This window comes from Mus caroli, unplaced genomic scaffold (genome assembly GCF_978045245.1).
Source record: "Mus caroli unplaced genomic scaffold, Mus_caroli_1 scaffold_6, whole genome shotgun sequence".
Lineage (NCBI taxonomy): Eukaryota > Metazoa > Chordata > Mammalia > Rodentia > Muridae > Mus > Mus caroli.
Genome location: NW_028227261.1, coordinates 35,619,145 through 35,635,824, shown reverse-complemented (window position 1 = coordinate 35,635,824; position 16,680 = coordinate 35,619,145). Strand labels below are relative to the sequence as shown.

The window sequence follows — 16,680 nt, the reverse complement described above, 5'->3', positions numbered from 1 at the left end:
TGGAGGATAAAGGACCCAGACAAGCTGACCTGGGGAAAGGATGGGGCTGAGGGCTAGGAGGAAGGCTTTGATCTTGGAGGGCAAGGAGGAAAGGGACTTCGAATGGACTTCTGCTCTCCACACAGAAAGTAGTCCCGCACCCCGAGATGCCCCTGGGACTTCCCAGCTGGGGCATCTAGTCAAACTCAGAATGCAGACCCAGGGTGGGCACAGAAGATCCGCCCCTGGCCGGGCGGAGCTGGACAGTTCCTCCCCACAGTGCTCTCAGGTGACAGGCCTGCAGGTCCCCGCCCCGGCCCGCCCCGCCGCGTTTTCGGGAGATTCAGTCCGAGGCTCCGAAAGCAGCCCCCGCCGTCGCTGCTTGGACCCCCGCTCCAGAACCCGCTGTTCGCCATGACCACCGTGCCCGCGCCCCGCAGCCTGTTCATTCTCCTCCAGGTGCTGTGGCTCGCCCTGGCTCAGATCGTAAGTCCTGTCACTTCTCTGTCACCGCAGTCCCTGGTGCAGAGCCTGGGTTTAGGATCCTGGAGTCTTTAGGACCTGTTCTAGTCTGTCCCTAGCCTGAGGGGCAGCTGAGGACAGAGCCGCTGGGGTGATGCATGCCCGGCAAACCACTCGCAGTGAAGGGAGATTGACTAGTCCGGGAACCAGAGGGACCTTGCCTCCGGATGCTTGGCCTTGCCTGGGACAGGCAGCGTCGAGCAGGAGATGGCGCGGGGGCCTGGCAGTGGAGAGAGCCCAGGTGGTGCTGGAGACAATGATGGCTATTCAGTCGAAAGCGGAGCCTCCGCCCCCGGAGTCTCCTAAGGGACCCAGGCTCCAGCCAGACTTCCCTGTCGCCCCAATACGTCCGTTTCCTGACTGTGGGCTTCTGCCTCACTTCGCAGGGACAGCTGGGCCCTAGGAAAGAGATGCCCGGTTTAGGACCAAATGGGGATGTTGGGCCCGCTCGCCAAACAGTGCTAGTGTAGGGGTACAGTTCGCCTGTGAGGCGCCAGCCTGGCACATCTTAACCTGGGGAGGGCACCTGGCGCCAGCATCTGGCACGCGTGGACTTCCTGAGTCGGGGTTGGTCCGCTACGAGAGCCACCTTAGGGAGGATTGGGTGGGAAGAATCCCAGCTTTCCTTCTTCTCTGAGGGCTCTTGACTTGCACCAGGAGCGAGGGAGAGGTGCCAGTTCACCGCTATACCTGTTGTTAGTTAGAAAACAGCAATAGTTCGAACGGCCATCATTGGCTAGGCGCCATCTTGCACATCATCTGTGATTTGAGCAAATGATGTCTTCATCTATTTCCTACTGTGACAGTGCAAAGACCGTGTGATCCAGGGGAAGAAGCCAGCCAACCTAGGGTGTAATCACGGTTTCATCATTCACTTGCAGAGATCACGAGCCTTGAGTCTTTTTGTGTGTTTCCTCACCCTCTGCCTGTCACCCCTAATAGTATCCCCCTAGAGTTCTGAGTAGTTCATAAAGTAACAGAGCATAATGGCACACAGTGCCTGACACACAGTAGCTGCTCAACAAACTCCCCATGGAGCAACATCTCCTTGGGGAGATGCTGCCCTAGTCACCTTTGCTCTCGGGGTCTCCAGCAGCCCCTGGGAGCCCAGTTCTGCGTACTGTCTGAGGGGCTGCACTCTTGTGTATTTTCAGAGAGGTCCACCAGGGGAGCCGGGTCCTCCAGGGCCACCAGGGCCACCAGGAGTGCCTGGTTCGGATGGCATCGACGTGAGTATCTAACTTCAGACTTGAGAGGAAGGAGGGCTATCCACAAAGAAGAACTTTATGAGCGCAGGGGTGGGGATGCCTGGAAGTTTAGCGCCCCCTGTTGCCAGCAGGCGGTGCCTGCAGAGACCACAAGGAGTCTGTTTGTTCAGAGAAAACCCCAAACCAGCCTTGAAATGTGGGAGTCTGTCAAACCCACCCAGCAACAAGGGCCTGCTGTTCTGCTGTTGGCCTCGGCTCACAGTGTGTCCTTATCCCCCTCCCTCTCTTCCTCCTCTTCGTGCTGTCCCCTGACACACTACATGCCTCTTTAAGGTAGCTGGAGAGCCTCGTGTAGACTGGCTGAGCAGCTTGGGACCACACTCCTGTCTCTCCCTTTTGCTTTTAGCTCCCCTGTTTAGAATCAGCTGGGCTTGTCTTCTGCTCTCCCAGTGTGCTGAGGGTTAACCACCTCATTCTGGAAGCTCCCCCAGGAGGTCGGCTGGATGTTTACGGTTTGGACAGACTTCTATTCAGTCTGGTGTCCCCACCCCCAAACGCAGGGCGCTGGGCCCCAGCCAGGCTCTTGCTGCAGGCTGCGGAATGCCCGGGGGCCTCTCTGGGGCTAAATCCGACTCCAGGGCCCTGCCCGGCTCCTACCAAGGGTCCTTTGTCACACGGAAAAGAGACCTTTCTTAAGAACATTTTGAATCTACCCCCAAGTTGGCCCCCTTGATCCTTGCTCTGTCCTGAGTCTCTGGTTTTCCTGACTGAAAGCCACCGTCCCCTTTCAGATTTCTCTAAAAGCTTTATTATTTATTTATTTATTTATTTATTTATTTATTTATTTTTGTCATTTGCTTTATTTCTCCCGGTTAACCAGAAGCCCAGGGACTTCACAGCATACCTAGAATCTACTTGATTAAATGCCCCTCTCAGCTGGCTGGATTGGTGTTGATGCACTTTTATTTTGTTTTGTTTTAATTTAGTTTAATTTAATGTAGATGAGGTCTCTTTATGTAACCCTGGCTGTCCTGAAATTTGCTGTTAGACTAGGCTGGCCTTGAACTTACAGATTTATATATACCTCTAGAGGCTTCCTGAGTTCTGGAACTGAAGGCCTGCGTACAGCTGAATTTTGTTTTGAGCAAAGGGAGCTGTTTTTTAAAAAGTGCCAAGTTTCAGCACAAAAGAGAGAGGAGAAAGCTCTTTGGGACCACCCAGCCAGGCTTGTCCACACAATCTCTTAGGGAAGCATGTCTCACGGCTTGTGTCTTGCAGGGTGACAAGGGGCCTCCAGGTAAAGTTGGTCCTCCGGTGAGTACTTTTTTTTTTCTTTGATCTTTGATGGTTCTGCTACTTTCTCTCCTCTGACTAACATCTGTTCTGCTTCTAATTTCAAGGGATCCAAAGGAGAGCCTGGCAAACCTGGTCCAGATGGTCCAGATGGGAAACCTGGCATTGATGTGAGTACCCCAGGCTGGGGAGAGTCTGATTCTGCCTTTGTTCACACATGTTCTGGTCAGAAGGGTAGCAAGATGTCGGCTCTATAGCCAGTCAGGCCTCTTCATTTGATACAACTGTGACCTCACTCTTGTCTCATATCTACCCTGTTGGAAGCCTTGGATATCCGGCAGCTAGGAGCCAGAGTGAGGCAGGTGTGGGTGGAGACTTAGACTCACATTTCTGGCCTCTAGGAATTATACTGCCTTTCTGTGGCCTGTCCACATCCCTCCCACCCCCCACCCCCAGCTGTCACCCCAAACCCATTGCTTTGCTTTTCCATCTGCAGCTCTGGCACAGCTGGGGGGGGGGTGCGCACCTTTACAGGGTTCCCGAGGACCTCGAAGCCACACATTCCTGAGGACAGTTTTAGGGAGGTGGGGCTGGTTAATTAATGGGAGTACTCCTCACCCACACCCCGCTGAGATTGTAAAGCTCACTGCCTCTTTCCTGAGAGGTGTGTGTTCATTCATTTGCAAATAAGAAAATGAAGGCTTTCTGGAGTTACGAAGAGCAGCCACCAGAGCACCTCACCAGTCCAGATTCTTGTCTTCAGTACCTAGACTCCAACTATGAGGAGTGAGGCTGAGCTCGCAGGTGTTTGAGTCTTCATTTCTAGTCTCTCAAAGGAGGGCAATTGCCTTGAGACCAGAGCTCTGTGGCAGCGGGACAGCATCACATTTGGGCACATCTGTAATTTCAGTACTCAGGGGGAGGGAAGGAGTCAGAAGTTCAAAGTCACCCTCGGGTACTCATTGAACTGGGAGCTACCACCTCAACAACACAACAAAAGGATAATTGCAAGGCATGGTGACACATGCCTTTAATCCCAGGATGGATCTCTTTGAGTTTGAGGCCAGCCTGGTCTATATAACAAGATCCAAGGCTAGCCTAGGCTGGACATAATGAGACTCGGTCTTAAAAAATAAATAAATAAAAAGAATAATTGTTTTGCCTGCCTCCCAAGATTCCTAAGTAAACCAGAGAAAGAGAACTAGGAAGGTATGGTCCCCAGGCCTTCATCCGGTGTGGAAGCCTAAGGACTCCCCTAGACTTGCCTTGCCCTGTGTGTTAAGGGCAGGCTGCACCTCAATGATCCTACCGTCTCTCTCTTCCCCAGGGTTTAATGGGAGCCAAGGGAGAGCCTGGTCCCATGGGGACCCCTGGAGTCAAGGTGCGTGCTCACTGAAGACACACTAAGGCCAGAGCTTGGAGGAGCTACAGTAGAGGGAAGTATGGATTCTAGAAGGCTCTAGCCTCTGACTTCTCTCTGTTACTCCTGCAGGGCCAGCCAGGGCTCCCAGGGCCCCCTGGCCTGCCGGTGAGTGCCATGCACAAGGGGGTGGAGAGGCCCTCTAGGGGTTGGGAGGACTTGCAGAGGGGAGCCATTAATCTGATTTCCTCTTTCTCCGTCACAGGGCCCTGGTTTTGCTGGACCTCCCGTAAGTTCTGAGGGCGCGGGGCAGGGTACTCAGAGACTGGGGAAAGAGGGCAGTCCTCATCATGAGAAATGACCAGCATGCTGTGTTGGTGTCAAGAGTGGGCCAGTATGAGTCTGGAATAGTCTGGTCCTTACAGCCTCATAAGCGCTGTCTGCTGGGAGTTGTTTAAGTAGTCACAGTGAAGAAGAGACTTTTGGTACCTGTCCCTACCTTCCCATCTAAGGTGGCTGACCTTGTGAGGCATCTGGGACAGCCATCTCTTTGCCTCACAGGGACCACCTGGACCTGTTGGCCTCCCTGGTGAGATTGGAACCCCAGGCCCCAAGGTGAGCCCCTGTCACCCTTTAACTCTGCCCCTTGCGGTGCACACCTAAGCTGGCAGTCTGGGTCAGGCTTTCTAGGAGTTTCCGGCCCACGAAGAACTCTTCCAGGCTTGGGGCAGAACCTCTCCTGCTGAACCCGGGATTGTGGCAAGTCTTCCTGGGAGGCTTAGGCTGGTGCTGCCTGCCAGTTTCCTGGATCTCCTTACGGTGGCAGCTTTCTGGGGGTGCCCTAAAGGGTGGTGTGGATGGGACAGTGCTAGGAAGTGGGGGGAAGAGAAAGGATAAACGAGGTCCCAGCAGGATGAAATTTGGGCTCTTCTTGCCTCCAGGGGGATCCAGGACCAGAGGGACCATCAGGGCCCCCAGGGCCCCCTGGGAAACCAGTAAGTGTCTTCACCTCTCTTGAATTGGCTATGTGTTCCTGAGGAAGTGGCTTGCTGTGGGGATGGATCAGGTCAGGTCTCATCCTTATCACATCTCCTCTCAGGGCCGACCAGGAACCATCCAGGGCTTGGAAGGGAGTGCGGATTTCTTGGTGAGAAATGGGGTCTGGAGAAATTGACAGGGGTTTTCCGTGAGAGATGGGGAAGTACTGCTCAGCTGGCCTTGACCAGCAAGAAACCTCAAGGCCTTATAGGATTTTCTTTCCAGTGTCCAACCAACTGTCCAGCTGGTGTGAAGGGTCCTCAGGGTTTGCAAGGAGTGAAGGTAAAAGGGTGGCTTTTCCCGGTGGGAGGGTAGAGCAGGCACTTGGAGGGAGCCTGGGGCTGATGAATCCACTCTTCCTTTTAGGGTCATCCAGGCAAACGGGGGATTCTGGGTGATCCTGGTCGCCAGGGGAAGCCAGTGAGTATGAGAACTAAGGGCCAGGGATGAGGATAAGGATTAAAGGGAGACAATCCTACAGAGATCTGCCTTCTTCTTCATCCCTTCCTCTGTCCTTATGGGTTCAAGGGGTCAGATCCCTGAGCTGAGGGGCAGGAGGCCACTGGGTCTCTTATTGAGTCCCTTTTTCATGTGCTGTGGGACTTTGTGGTTTCTAGTTGACCATTTTTGGTTGTCTGTGTTGGAAAGGTTGTTGATATCTGTTTGTCTTGTGTTCTCCTGTTAGTCTGACTGCTCTTCCTTGCTCTTAGGGTCCCAAGGGAGATGTGGGTGCCTCTGGAGAGCAAGGCATCCCTGGACCACCGGTAAGAAGCACCCCACTATCATGCCCCCTGTCATCTTGGGAGCCCTTTAATGCAACCATTCACCCGCTTTGGCCTCTAACTTCTAAAGATATCAGTGTCTGGCTGGGGTACTTGGATCGGTTGAAAGACAGGCTGGCTGTAGGAATAAAGAGGACAGGACCAAGGCTGCCCACCAGAAGGCCAGGTTAAGGTCCAGGCTTGCCACTGTTTCTTTAAATGCTCTCTTTCCTCTCTACATCTGAGCAGCTTTGTACTGTTCAGGAGATAGGGACACTGCCCATTTTAAAGGAGCATCGTGAGAGGGGTGGGATCAGAAAAGGCATAAGTGAGTTGGGCCTCGCAGCTGTCTCCACCACCATTTGTTTGTTTGTTTGTTTGTTTGTTTGTTTTTGATAGGGCCCCCAAGGCATCAGGGGCTACCCAGGCATGGCAGGACCCAAGGGAGAGATGGTGAGTCTGTGGGGGCTGTGAAGGAGTTGCTGTGGCTTCTGGGATCTGAAGTCCATATAGGACTGATCTGCAATCTTTTCCTCTTCCCCAGGGTCCTCGTGGCTATAAAGGCATGGTGGGCTCCATTGGGGCTGCAGGGCCACGGGTAAGCCTGCTTCTGTCTCTAGGCCCTACACTGGAGGTCTATGGCTTCAAACTGGGTGCTGGTCTTCATGGGCTCATGTGACTTGGGCTCTTGTCTTCATTCCAGGGTGAAGAAGGCCCAAGAGGGCCACCAGGCCGAACCGGTGAGAAGGGGGATGTGGTAAGTTCTCAGGCACCCCTTATCTGAACAGACCCCCTGAAGAGTACTGGAAAGGGATTGTCTCCATCCAAGGCTGGTGTGTGTGTGTGTGTGTGTGTGTGTGTGTGTGTGTGTACACTGGCATTTATATATGTGCTTGTCAGTCTGGATGGGGGTGACTTCTGGGTATGGGGGTGTTCTCATGGTCTGTGGTGAAAACCCAGTCATTTTGCTATGTTCAGACTTCACAAGAAGCCTTAGGATCCAATCTTGTAGCCACTGGGGTCAGAAAATGAAAGTCTAACAAATTAACTATGGAACTAATGGAATTTGGTCTGGATCCAAAGACATCTCTAAGAGTTGCTTAACTCTCTCTCTCCCTTCCTCCCCTTCTTCCTCCCTTTCTTTCTTTCTTTCTTTCTTTCTTTCTTTCTTTCTTTCTTTCTTTCTTTCTTTCTTTCTTTCTTTCTTTCTTCCTTTCTTCCTTCCTTCCTTCCTTCCTTCCTTCCTTCCTTCCTTTCTTCCTTTCTTCCTTTCTTCCTTCCTTCCTTCCTTCCTTCCTTCCTTTCTTTCTTTCTTTCTTTCTTTCTTTCTTTCTTTCTTTCTTTCTTTCTTTCTTTCTTTCCTCTCTCTCTCTCTCTCTCTCTCTCTCTCTCTCTCTCTCTCTCTCTCTCTCTCCTCTCTTTCTCTCATCTTTTTTTTCCATAGCCCCTTTTTCTGAGCAGGGTCTGTGTTTATTTGTTTTGAGACAGGGTCTCTTTCTGTAGACCAGGCTGTCCTTTAACTCAGAGAGATCTCTTTTCCTCTGCCTCTCAAGTGCTGGAATTGAAGGCATGTGCCACCACTCCTGTCTTTCTGAGGAGTTTTTAAATCACCGAAAACGGAGCAAAGGGTTCTTGGCTTGGGATTTGGGAATAGATGCCTGGGGACCGGAAGCCATTTTCTTCACCAGGCACAGCAAGTTGCCCTATTCCAGTAAATAACCCCACCTCTGCGCATACAAAGCAACCCTAATTAAAATGAGTTTTATTAAACTCGGATCATACCCATACACATAAAGGGGTGGTGGTAGTGACCTGAGTTCAGTTCCTGGAATCCACCTAACTAAAGGTGGAAAGAAGGAGAGAACCAATTCCACAAAGCTGTCTTCTGATTTCCACGCAAGTACTATAGCATTTGCATGTTCCACAACACACACACACCTACACACACACACACCTACACACACACCTACACACACATACACCACCACCACCACCATCATTGTCACCACCATCATCACAACAACAACAACACATACCCACCAAACAAACAAAAAGACCTGGGATTAAGAGGGGAACTCATTGGGAAGATGAGGTTCAGTAGGAGTGGGAGAGGGATGAGAGTGAGTGACAGGAATTACAAATGACCCAAAATATGTTATATACATGAATGAAATTGCCAGAGAAAATTTTAATTAAAAATATATGAGCAGAACATTAGTAGTGCACATTTTAAATCCCAGAACTTGGAAAGCAGAGACAGGTGGATCTTTGTGAGTTCAAGGCCAACCTGGTCAACATAAAGAGTTCCAGGCCACTTCAGGCTACACATTAAGGCCATGTGGGATAGGGATGGAGAGATGGCTCAGCAGTTAAGAACACTTGTTGCTCTTCCAGAGGACTTGGGTTCGACTCTCAGCACACACAAAGCAGCTCACAGCTCCAGTGCTAGGCGACCCGGTCTTCCTCTGGCCTCCTTGGGCATTTTGCTTACATGTGGTACAAATTTGCCTTTGTATTTAGAGAGATGGAGGTCATTTGTGTCCTTAGACATTGTGATTTCTGTGGAAAGCCCGAGAAGAGTGGGTTTAACAGAACAGTATCCACATTCCTGTGGCACTGCAATGTTAATTGGTATGTCCCAGTTGAAGGACAATTTGACAATGTATATAAGATTCAATTGTGCATCATTATCATATTTGTCAAATGTAATAAAATTCTATTTTAATTTTATTTTTAAAAACTTTTGTACTTAGCCAGATGATGGTGGCAACCCTCACTTTTAATCCTAGGAGGTAGAAATAAATAGGCAGATCTCTGTGAGTTTGAGGCCAGCCTAGTCTATAGAGTTAGTTCCAAGACAAACCCTGTCTTGAAAACCGAAAACCAAACCAAACCAAAAATTTATACACCTGTAGTCTTGTCTGTCGTGCAACTTGATATGTAAACCTGGCAGGCCTTGAACCCACAGAGTCACTTGCCTCTGCCTCCTCCTGAGTGCTGGTATTAAAGGCATGTACCACTACATGTAGCCCAGCATATTTAATTAAAATTTAAAATTTATTATTACTACTGTGTGTGCTTAGTACGTACATGCCTCAGCATGCATACAGGAGCCAGAGGACAACATAGCAGGAATCAGTGCTCTCCTTCCACCTGTGGATTCTGGAAAACAAGCTCAGGTTATCAGGCTTAAATGGCAAATATTTTTCCCCACTGAGCAATCTCACCAGCTCTTACATTTGGGCAAAATGACATATGTAAAGGTAATTTTTGTGTCACTGGTTATAGCATTGATAGACTATACAAGTCACTATGTATCATAAGAAGATATTTCCTAATATGGTAAACCATTGAAGGGCTCTTCAATGTCATGGGTAACCTCTAAGGTTGTTAAGTAGTGGGGTGGGGGATAATTGATGTAGAGCAGATATTCATGCTATGTTAACAGAATGAAAAAAAAAAAAGACTGCTGATTTGCCTGTGTTACAAACCGCCCCCCAAGCTGAAAGTTCAGTTAACTGTATTTCAGTGCAAGTTTAAAAACAGAAGAGTAGAGAGACTGCTACAGAGAATCCCATATGGCTGTCTCATAGGTTCCAGGTTAGACATTTGTCACACGACTGACTCCTTTACTGGCCTGTCCCACAAACACACCTCTTTCTCCATCCCATAGTCCCACAGTTCTTCACTAGATTACTGCTTGGTTTCTTCTTTCCTTTCTTCCTCTCTCTCTCTCTCTTCCTTTCATTCTTTTTTGTTTGTTTTGGTTTTTGGATGCAGGGTTTCTCTGTGTAGCTAGGCAGTCCTGGAACTCTTTCTGTAGATCAGGCTGGCCTGGAACGTAGAGATCCACCAGCCCCTGCTTCCCGGCTCTGACATTTTCAGAGATACTTGGCTCATCTCATTTGCCTCCACACACTTCCTCATAGATCATTATTATCGGAACTGGAGAAAGAGGGCTGGAGAGATGGCTCAGAGGGTAAAGGCACCCACCACCAGGATTGAGAGTCCGCATGGTGGAAAGAGAGAACTGATTCCTGAAAGCTGCCCTCTGACCTTCACAAGCATGCCCACAGGAATAAACAATTAAAAAGAAAACTATGATGGGTGCAGTTATCTTTAGCATCACCAAGTAGCTAATATGTCTATAGCTTATTCTAGTTTTCCCCAAACTATCTTCATAGCTCTTATTCAAATCAAGACACCCTCCCCCCTGCCCAATATGAAGCCCACCCATCACTCTTGGTAACTGTTTCTCTACCCGAATAACCGCTGTCTGTGAATGCCTGGGGCTTCCAGGAACCACTGCGCTGCCCTCCCAACCCAGATACTTAGTGACGATCTGGACACCCTTCCCTTAGCATCAGACCACAGGTCTTGTGCGAGTCCCAGTCAGCCTCTGAGTCTGGCCCATGCCACCAGGACTCTGGGACCATTGCCTCAGCTGTGCCTTCCTCTCTCCACAGTCAGTTAAGCTCAGCAATTCTAAAGGTGACTTCCTCTCTCTCTACTTTGCAGGGGAGCCAAGGTGCCCGAGGACCCCAGGGGATAACAGGCCCAAAGGGAATAACCGTAAGTGTTCAGAGTCCAGGCCTTGGCCCTGGTCACTTTATCTGCATCCCTACATGGAGAGGAAGCTGGGAATCTGCAGTGGGCTGCTGGCTCTGTAACCTGACAGTTTTACAGTCTGAGAGTATCTTCACCTGCAAGTGTGGAATCATGTGGAGGGACAATGGGAAGCTTGAACAATCTTAGCGGTCATCCACACACCGAGGAAGGGTGTGGCTTGTCCTTCTTAACCCTGTCCCCCGTGGGCTGGTGCTTCCCGAGATGCTCGGAGCCTCTCTGCTTGTACACTGTGGCTGCCACAGAGACTCACGTCACAGGTCTTCCCATCGTAAGACTCCCTTGAACTTTATTCCTGAGCAGGGTCCACCAGGCATTGATGGCAAGGATGGGACCCCAGGCATTCCTGGCATGAAGGTAAGAGTAGGGAGCACTCATGGGGGTGGGGGTGGTCAGGCCTGTTCCTCCTCAGGCCTTTGAGCCCTGTCACACCAATCCTAGAGGCTTTAGAACCAGTGGCTCTCAGTCTGTTTCCAGCAGGTCTTCTTGCTCCTGGATCTCTTTCTCTGCTGCACTTAGGTGAGAGCCATGAGATCTCAGGCTGGGGTTCTAATCTCTGTTTCTGGTTGTTTGTCTCTCTAGGGCAGTGCAGGACAAGTGGGACGGCCAGGAAGCCCAGGCCACCAGGGCTTAGCGGTAAGTGTCAGCGGAAGCCACCGAGGCTGCCCACGGGCAAGTTGATCCTCCAGCGCTTCGGCGAGCCAGCCACTTGTTGTCTCCCTCTCTGTGGGGGTGTGAGAGGCTGATGAGGTAAAAATTACACCCGAGCTCTGGCCCTGTCACTATATCATCTTGCCATCATCTGTACAGCGCCTAGCTTGGGTAGGCAGCCTCAACACTGGACAGTTATTTTAGTCTTCTCTTTGGTTGTTACACATCCTCTACATTGGCTAGGTGGAATGTAACCATTTCTGTGTTAATCCCTTCAGACTCCCCAGTGCCTCTATGAAATTCACTCAGTTTAGCCATCCAGTAGTTATTGGTTACTTGAGGTACATAATAATGAGAAAACAGTTTAAAAAGGGGGAGCTGCAATCTTTGACCTCACTAGCTCATCTTGGCATTCAGTGTCCACCACAATTTGAGCTCAGCCTGTCACCCCTACCCCACATTTCTGGAGTGAGGCCTGTGAGTGCTCACCCTTCTCCTCTCTGAGGGCATGGACCGGCCACAGCTTGCTTCTCTGTGCATGTGGAGACTTGTGTTTACTGTGTGTCACTCTTTCCTCATGAACATGGACACTGATAGACAGGTCATTGTCTCAAGCCCACTCTTCCAACAGCAAACTTGGAAAGTCAGCCAAGTTCATGATACCATGGCTGGACCTTTGGTTGTTTAGTTCCCATGATGGGGAGAAAATCTGGACTGGGCACGGAGGCAACATAGCAAGTACACCCATCTCCTTGTGCCAGGGCAGAAATCAATACCAACTTTTCTTTTAGGGTGTGCCGGGTCAGCCTGGAACAAAAGGAGGTCCTGGAGACAAGGTGAGGAGGCTCCCCTTTGCCAGGAGAATTTGTTCTGTCTCAATAAGGGGAGATCAGGGAGTGAGAAATGAGACATGGCTTAAGGATTGTGAGGCCCAGTGCTTTCTTGACACAAGCCCCTTAGGCCAAACCACCTTCTGCTACCATGCTGCCCATGATCCTGGCTTAGTAAAAACAGGATGTGGGCTGGAATCCAGAGAAGAAACAAACCTAGGAAAAGCAAAGGAACCCAGAGGATTTGATTAAGAACATCCCCTCCGCCCTCCTGGCACTCTTCCCTGCTTATTTGGTTGTAGACTTTGTTGAGGTTCCTAGGTCTACATGAGGCTAAGGATGACCAGCAGCTATCAGATTGACAAGAGAACTGTGTTTTCCTGCAGGGTGAACCAGGCCAGCAGGGCTTGCCGGGAGTCTCTGGTCCCCCTGGGAAAGAAGTGAGTAGCCCCCTCTACTTTCCCAGGAGGGCTTTGGTCCGTCTAGGTCTGAGTCTATGACATTAGTGTGGGGCCAGGGTGAAGCTGAGGGATGAAGCCCAAGCCTGGGAAGTGTCTTGAGTTTGTCTCACTCTCTCTAGCAAGTTCTTTCTGTTTTCTAGGCCAGCCTCCTTAATTGAAGCCAATTAGCTGGTCCAAGGGTGGGTAAGACTGAGCCAGGGGTAGGAAGAAGGGTCCCACCAGGCCTGCTGCTTACCCTCCTTTCTCCTCCCAGGGGGAGCCAGGGCCTCGAGGAGAAATTGGTCCACAGGGCATCATGGGACAGAAGGTAAATGGTCTCTCCCTAGGGACCCTTGTCAGCAGCTGGATCCTCTCTGACAAGGCCTCAAATGAATGTCCGTAACAAAGAGTAATAAGAAGGACTCCTGCTGGTGACAGCCAGCATGGACAGCACTTATCCTGCTAGAGTCCTGCCTCATGTAAAAGGCTGGCCCTGCTGAGAGCCCAGGGGTGACCTCCACTTTCCATTTCAGGGCGACCAGGGTGAGAGGGGGCCAGTGGGACAGCCAGGCCCTCAAGGACGACAGGTGAGCACAGCTGAGGGGAACAGTGGGCTCACAACTGCATTCCTTGTTTGTTTTACTCCATTTTTTCCCTCCTCAGGGCCCCAAAGGAGAGCAGGGCCCTCCAGGAATTCCAGGACCCCAAGGCTTGCCAGGCATCAAAGGAGATAAGGTGCTGTAGGAGGCTGGAAAACACCCGGGAAAAGGGCCCAAATCTGGGCTGCTTGCTGTAGGCCATGGGATTGGGTTAGACCAGAAGAAACTGGGAGCTAGAGGAGCTCCCTTCTTGGAAAGGACATTTCACTACACCTCAATCTTTTTCCAGGGTTCCCCAGGGAAGACCGGGCCCCGAGGCGGAGTGGTGAGTACCAGAGCCCCTAGTCCTGCTCGCAGGCATTCATTGAGTGCCTGGGGCCTCGGGTCTGTCCACACTCGCAGACCCTGAGTCCCGCGTTGTTGCTATCACTGCTGGCTCTTGACACAAAGTTCTCTTTCTGCAGGGTGACCCGGGGGTGGCCGGCCTCCCGGGAGAGAAAGGAGAGAAGGTAAGCAGGGCACCTGAGCGGGACAGGAGTGTGGGGTATCTGTGGGGCCTGGGTTCCTCCTCCGCATCCTGACTCCTCCTCTTCCTCCTCCTCCTCTGTTTTCAGGGCCAGTCAGGCGAGCCAGGGCTTAAGGGACAGGTGAGCTTGCCCCCCCCCCCCTCCGAAAAGGATGCTTTCCTCTTTCTGGCTCCGCCCTCTCCCCGCCCCCCCTTCCCTACTGTCCCCTTCCTTCAGAAGCCTTCTCAGTTCACACCGTCCCCTGGCAGCAAGGAGTCCGTGGAGAGACCGGCTACCCCGGCCCCAGCGGAGATGCCGGTGCCCCAGGAGTGCAGGGCTATCCCGGGCTCCCGGGGCCCCGAGGACTGGTGGGAGATCGAGGCGTGCCAGGACAACCCGGGAGACAGGGTGTGGTGGTGAGTGGACCCCCAGGGACAGGGGATTCTAGAGGAAGGGCATCTTCTTGGGGTTACGGAATAGTACATAAAGCGGGGAGTTCCCAGAGGTGTCTTGGCTTCTCGGAGATTGGCCTCAGATCGAGAATAGGTGTGACACATGCCCAAAAATGCTGGATGAAGATGAGAACCAGAGGGTGGGAGTGGTTGGTCTTGGCAGCCAGAGCTTCTTCCTGAATTGTATCCTCTGCTCTCAGGGCCGAGCTGCCAGTGACCAGCACATCGTGGATGTGGTGCTGAAGATGATTCAAGGTGAGGAGAGGACTGCAGTTCCTCCTCATAGCCCACTTCAGTACCCAGTTATCCTTCACCAGCCTTTTCATGTGTCTTTGCTTGAGAGTCTGGAGTCCCTGGTGTGCATTCCAGCTCTGCCTCCTCAGACACCGTGGGACCTTGGGTAGACTTTCATAAAACAGGGCCTAGGGACGGGGAAGCTCAATGCGGGGCTTTTCTGTCTACATTCGTATGGCCAGGATGCACTGTCTTCTCTAGGCTCATCTTAGACCCTTCTTCGCCTCTTCCTTTCAGAGCAACTTGCCGAGGTAGCTGTGAGTGCCAAGCGAGAAGCCCTGGGTGCAGCAGGGATGGTGGGCCTTCCAGGACCTCCTGGGCCCCCTGGATATCCAGGCAAACAGGGACCCAATGGGCATCCCGGCCCCCGAGGCATTCCTGGCATCGTGGGAGCAGTGGGTCAGATTGGCAACACTGGACCCAAGGGTGAGTGCTCCACTGGCACTGGAGCTAAATAAAGCTGGGCAAGGGGGAATTGAGTCAAGGGCAGCTTGGTACATAGTAAATGCCAGTTATGTATTGGACAATTTCCTATAATAAACCTTATCTGATACAGAACCTCCCAAATTTTATCTGGATCTCCCTTTATCTAACCAGTCCTCCATGGTCATTCCCAACCTTCTCCAATAGTATACTTCCACAGTAGATGTTTTTGGAACAAAATAAATAGCGGGAGAAAGACTTGTCAGTTTAGGAAAAGACACTCCTTTTTGTCTGCAGGAAAGCGTGGAGAGAAGGGGGATCGAGGAGAAATGGGTCGTGGCCATCCAGGGATGCCTGGGCCCCCAGGGATCCCAGGTAACAAACACCTTGGTCCTGTCCAGCCACCCTTCTGTCTCAGCTTGGGGATGAATGATCCATGGACATCCGGGTTTTCTTCGTGGAAGCCTGGCATTCAGCCAAGCTGGAGGTGTCTCTGGGGAGGGTCTGGTTGGGAGCTGGCAGTTGGGACTCTTGAGTCGGGCAGTGTCTGAGTCTTTCTTCCATGACATTTGTGGTCTAGTTTTCCTTGCCTTAACAATTTTCTGGCAGTCCTTATCCTATTCTCTCCTTACAGGTCTTCCTGGCCGGCCTGGCCAGGCAATCAATGGCAAGGATGGGGACCGAGGATCTCCAGGGGCTCCAGGAGAGGCTGGGAGACCTGGCCGGCCAGGCCCAGTGGGGCTACCAGGTTTCTGTGAGCCTGCCGCATGCCTGGGAGCTTCAGCCTATACCTCTGCTCGCCTCACAGAGCCTGGGTCCATCAAGGGGCCATGAGCAACCAGCCAGGACAGAGCCTATTAGTGTTTAGGGTCACTTCTGAGTGGACATGTACTCCAGACCCAGGAGGCTAGATTTCTCAGGATCTTGTCTGGAAACCCAAGATCCAGGGGTTCTGAAGACACGTTCAGTGAGGGAGGGGTTGGGGGAGGGAGAGCATGGGAGTAAAGGTGAGGCCAACAGAGCAAGTATTGGAGAGCCACCCCTCCCAAGGGAAGAGGGTAGCTTCTCTTCCTGGAGTACCAACTACCCCTCACCCAGGCCATTCAGCACTGGGCCATCCCACCCTCGGGGCAGGGGGACTGAGGCTTCTGGTGGTCCTTACCCTATTCTTATTCTCTGGACTTATTTTTATTGGGTGTCTATTGGGGGAGAATACCCTGAGGTGGCAGTTCTTAGGCCAGCCCTGTTATTGCCTCTGTCTCCCATCCCAGTATTTAAACATCCATCTTCCCTGTTTCCCAGTCCCTTTTGCCCATACCACTCTGGCCTTGTGTAAATAAAAGTTCCTAAGTTGGTTACAAAGTGACTTCTTGTGGATGAGGCTGGGTCTCCACTGCTTGGGCAAAGTGGCTGAGGGCCAAAGGGGAGGGCAAGTCTGGATCCTCCATCTGGGTACATCTAAGTTGTGAGCACTAGGGTCCTTAGCCTGCTTGAGACACTTCTGTAGTAAGAACCTGAGAGTCGGAGCAGGGTTTTGATTCACTGTGTAACTTTGGGCAAACTACTTATGCCATCTGTCCAGTGGTGACAAGAGCTTAGCCATGTCATATTTATAGAAGTATGCCATACCCCCTGGGTTGCCTGCACTCTCTTTCCCATTCTCTCCCTTTCTCTACTTCCTTTATCCCTTCATTCCTT

The 16,680-nt window shown here is 51.5% G+C and overlaps 1 protein-coding gene across 1 annotated transcript; it reads left to right on the top strand.

Annotated features, from left to right (window-relative positions):
• The first annotated feature begins 329 nt into the window (after positions 1-329).
• Positions 330-16,383, top strand: Col9a2 (collagen type IX alpha 2 chain). Its single transcript, XM_029476399.2, has 32 exons — positions 330-465; positions 1,656-1,730; positions 2,988-3,023; positions 3,110-3,172; positions 4,330-4,383; positions 4,495-4,530; positions 4,628-4,651; positions 4,924-4,977; positions 5,304-5,357; positions 5,462-5,509; positions 5,626-5,682; positions 5,767-5,820; positions 6,111-6,164; positions 6,561-6,614; positions 6,706-6,759; positions 6,865-6,918; positions 10,680-10,733; positions 11,091-11,144; positions 11,370-11,423; positions 12,230-12,274; positions 12,655-12,708; positions 12,983-13,036; positions 13,242-13,295; positions 13,372-13,443; positions 13,597-13,632; positions 13,772-13,816; positions 13,922-13,954; positions 14,083-14,229; positions 14,466-14,520; positions 14,797-14,985; positions 15,280-15,357; positions 15,617-16,383. The coding sequence occupies exons 1-32, from the start codon at positions 394-396 to the stop codon at positions 15,814-15,816; spliced, it is 2,067 nt and encodes a 688-aa protein (XP_029332259.2). The 5' UTR covers positions 330-393; the 3' UTR covers positions 15,817-16,383.
• Positions 16,384-16,680: the final 297 nt, after the last annotated feature.

Coding starts and splice junctions, on each gene's coding strand:
- Col9a2 (XM_029476399.2), top strand. CDS start 394: ATGACCACCGTGCCCGCGCCCCGCAGCCTGTTCATTCTCCTCCAGGTG. Junction 5,510..5,625: donor AAGGGAGTGCGGATTTCTTG/GTGAGAAATGGG, acceptor TTTTCTTTCCAG/TGTCCAACCAACTGTCCAGC. Junction 13,817..13,921: donor CGGGAGAGAAAGGAGAGAAG/GTAAGCAGGGCA, acceptor CTCTGTTTTCAG/GGCCAGTCAGGCGAGCCAGG.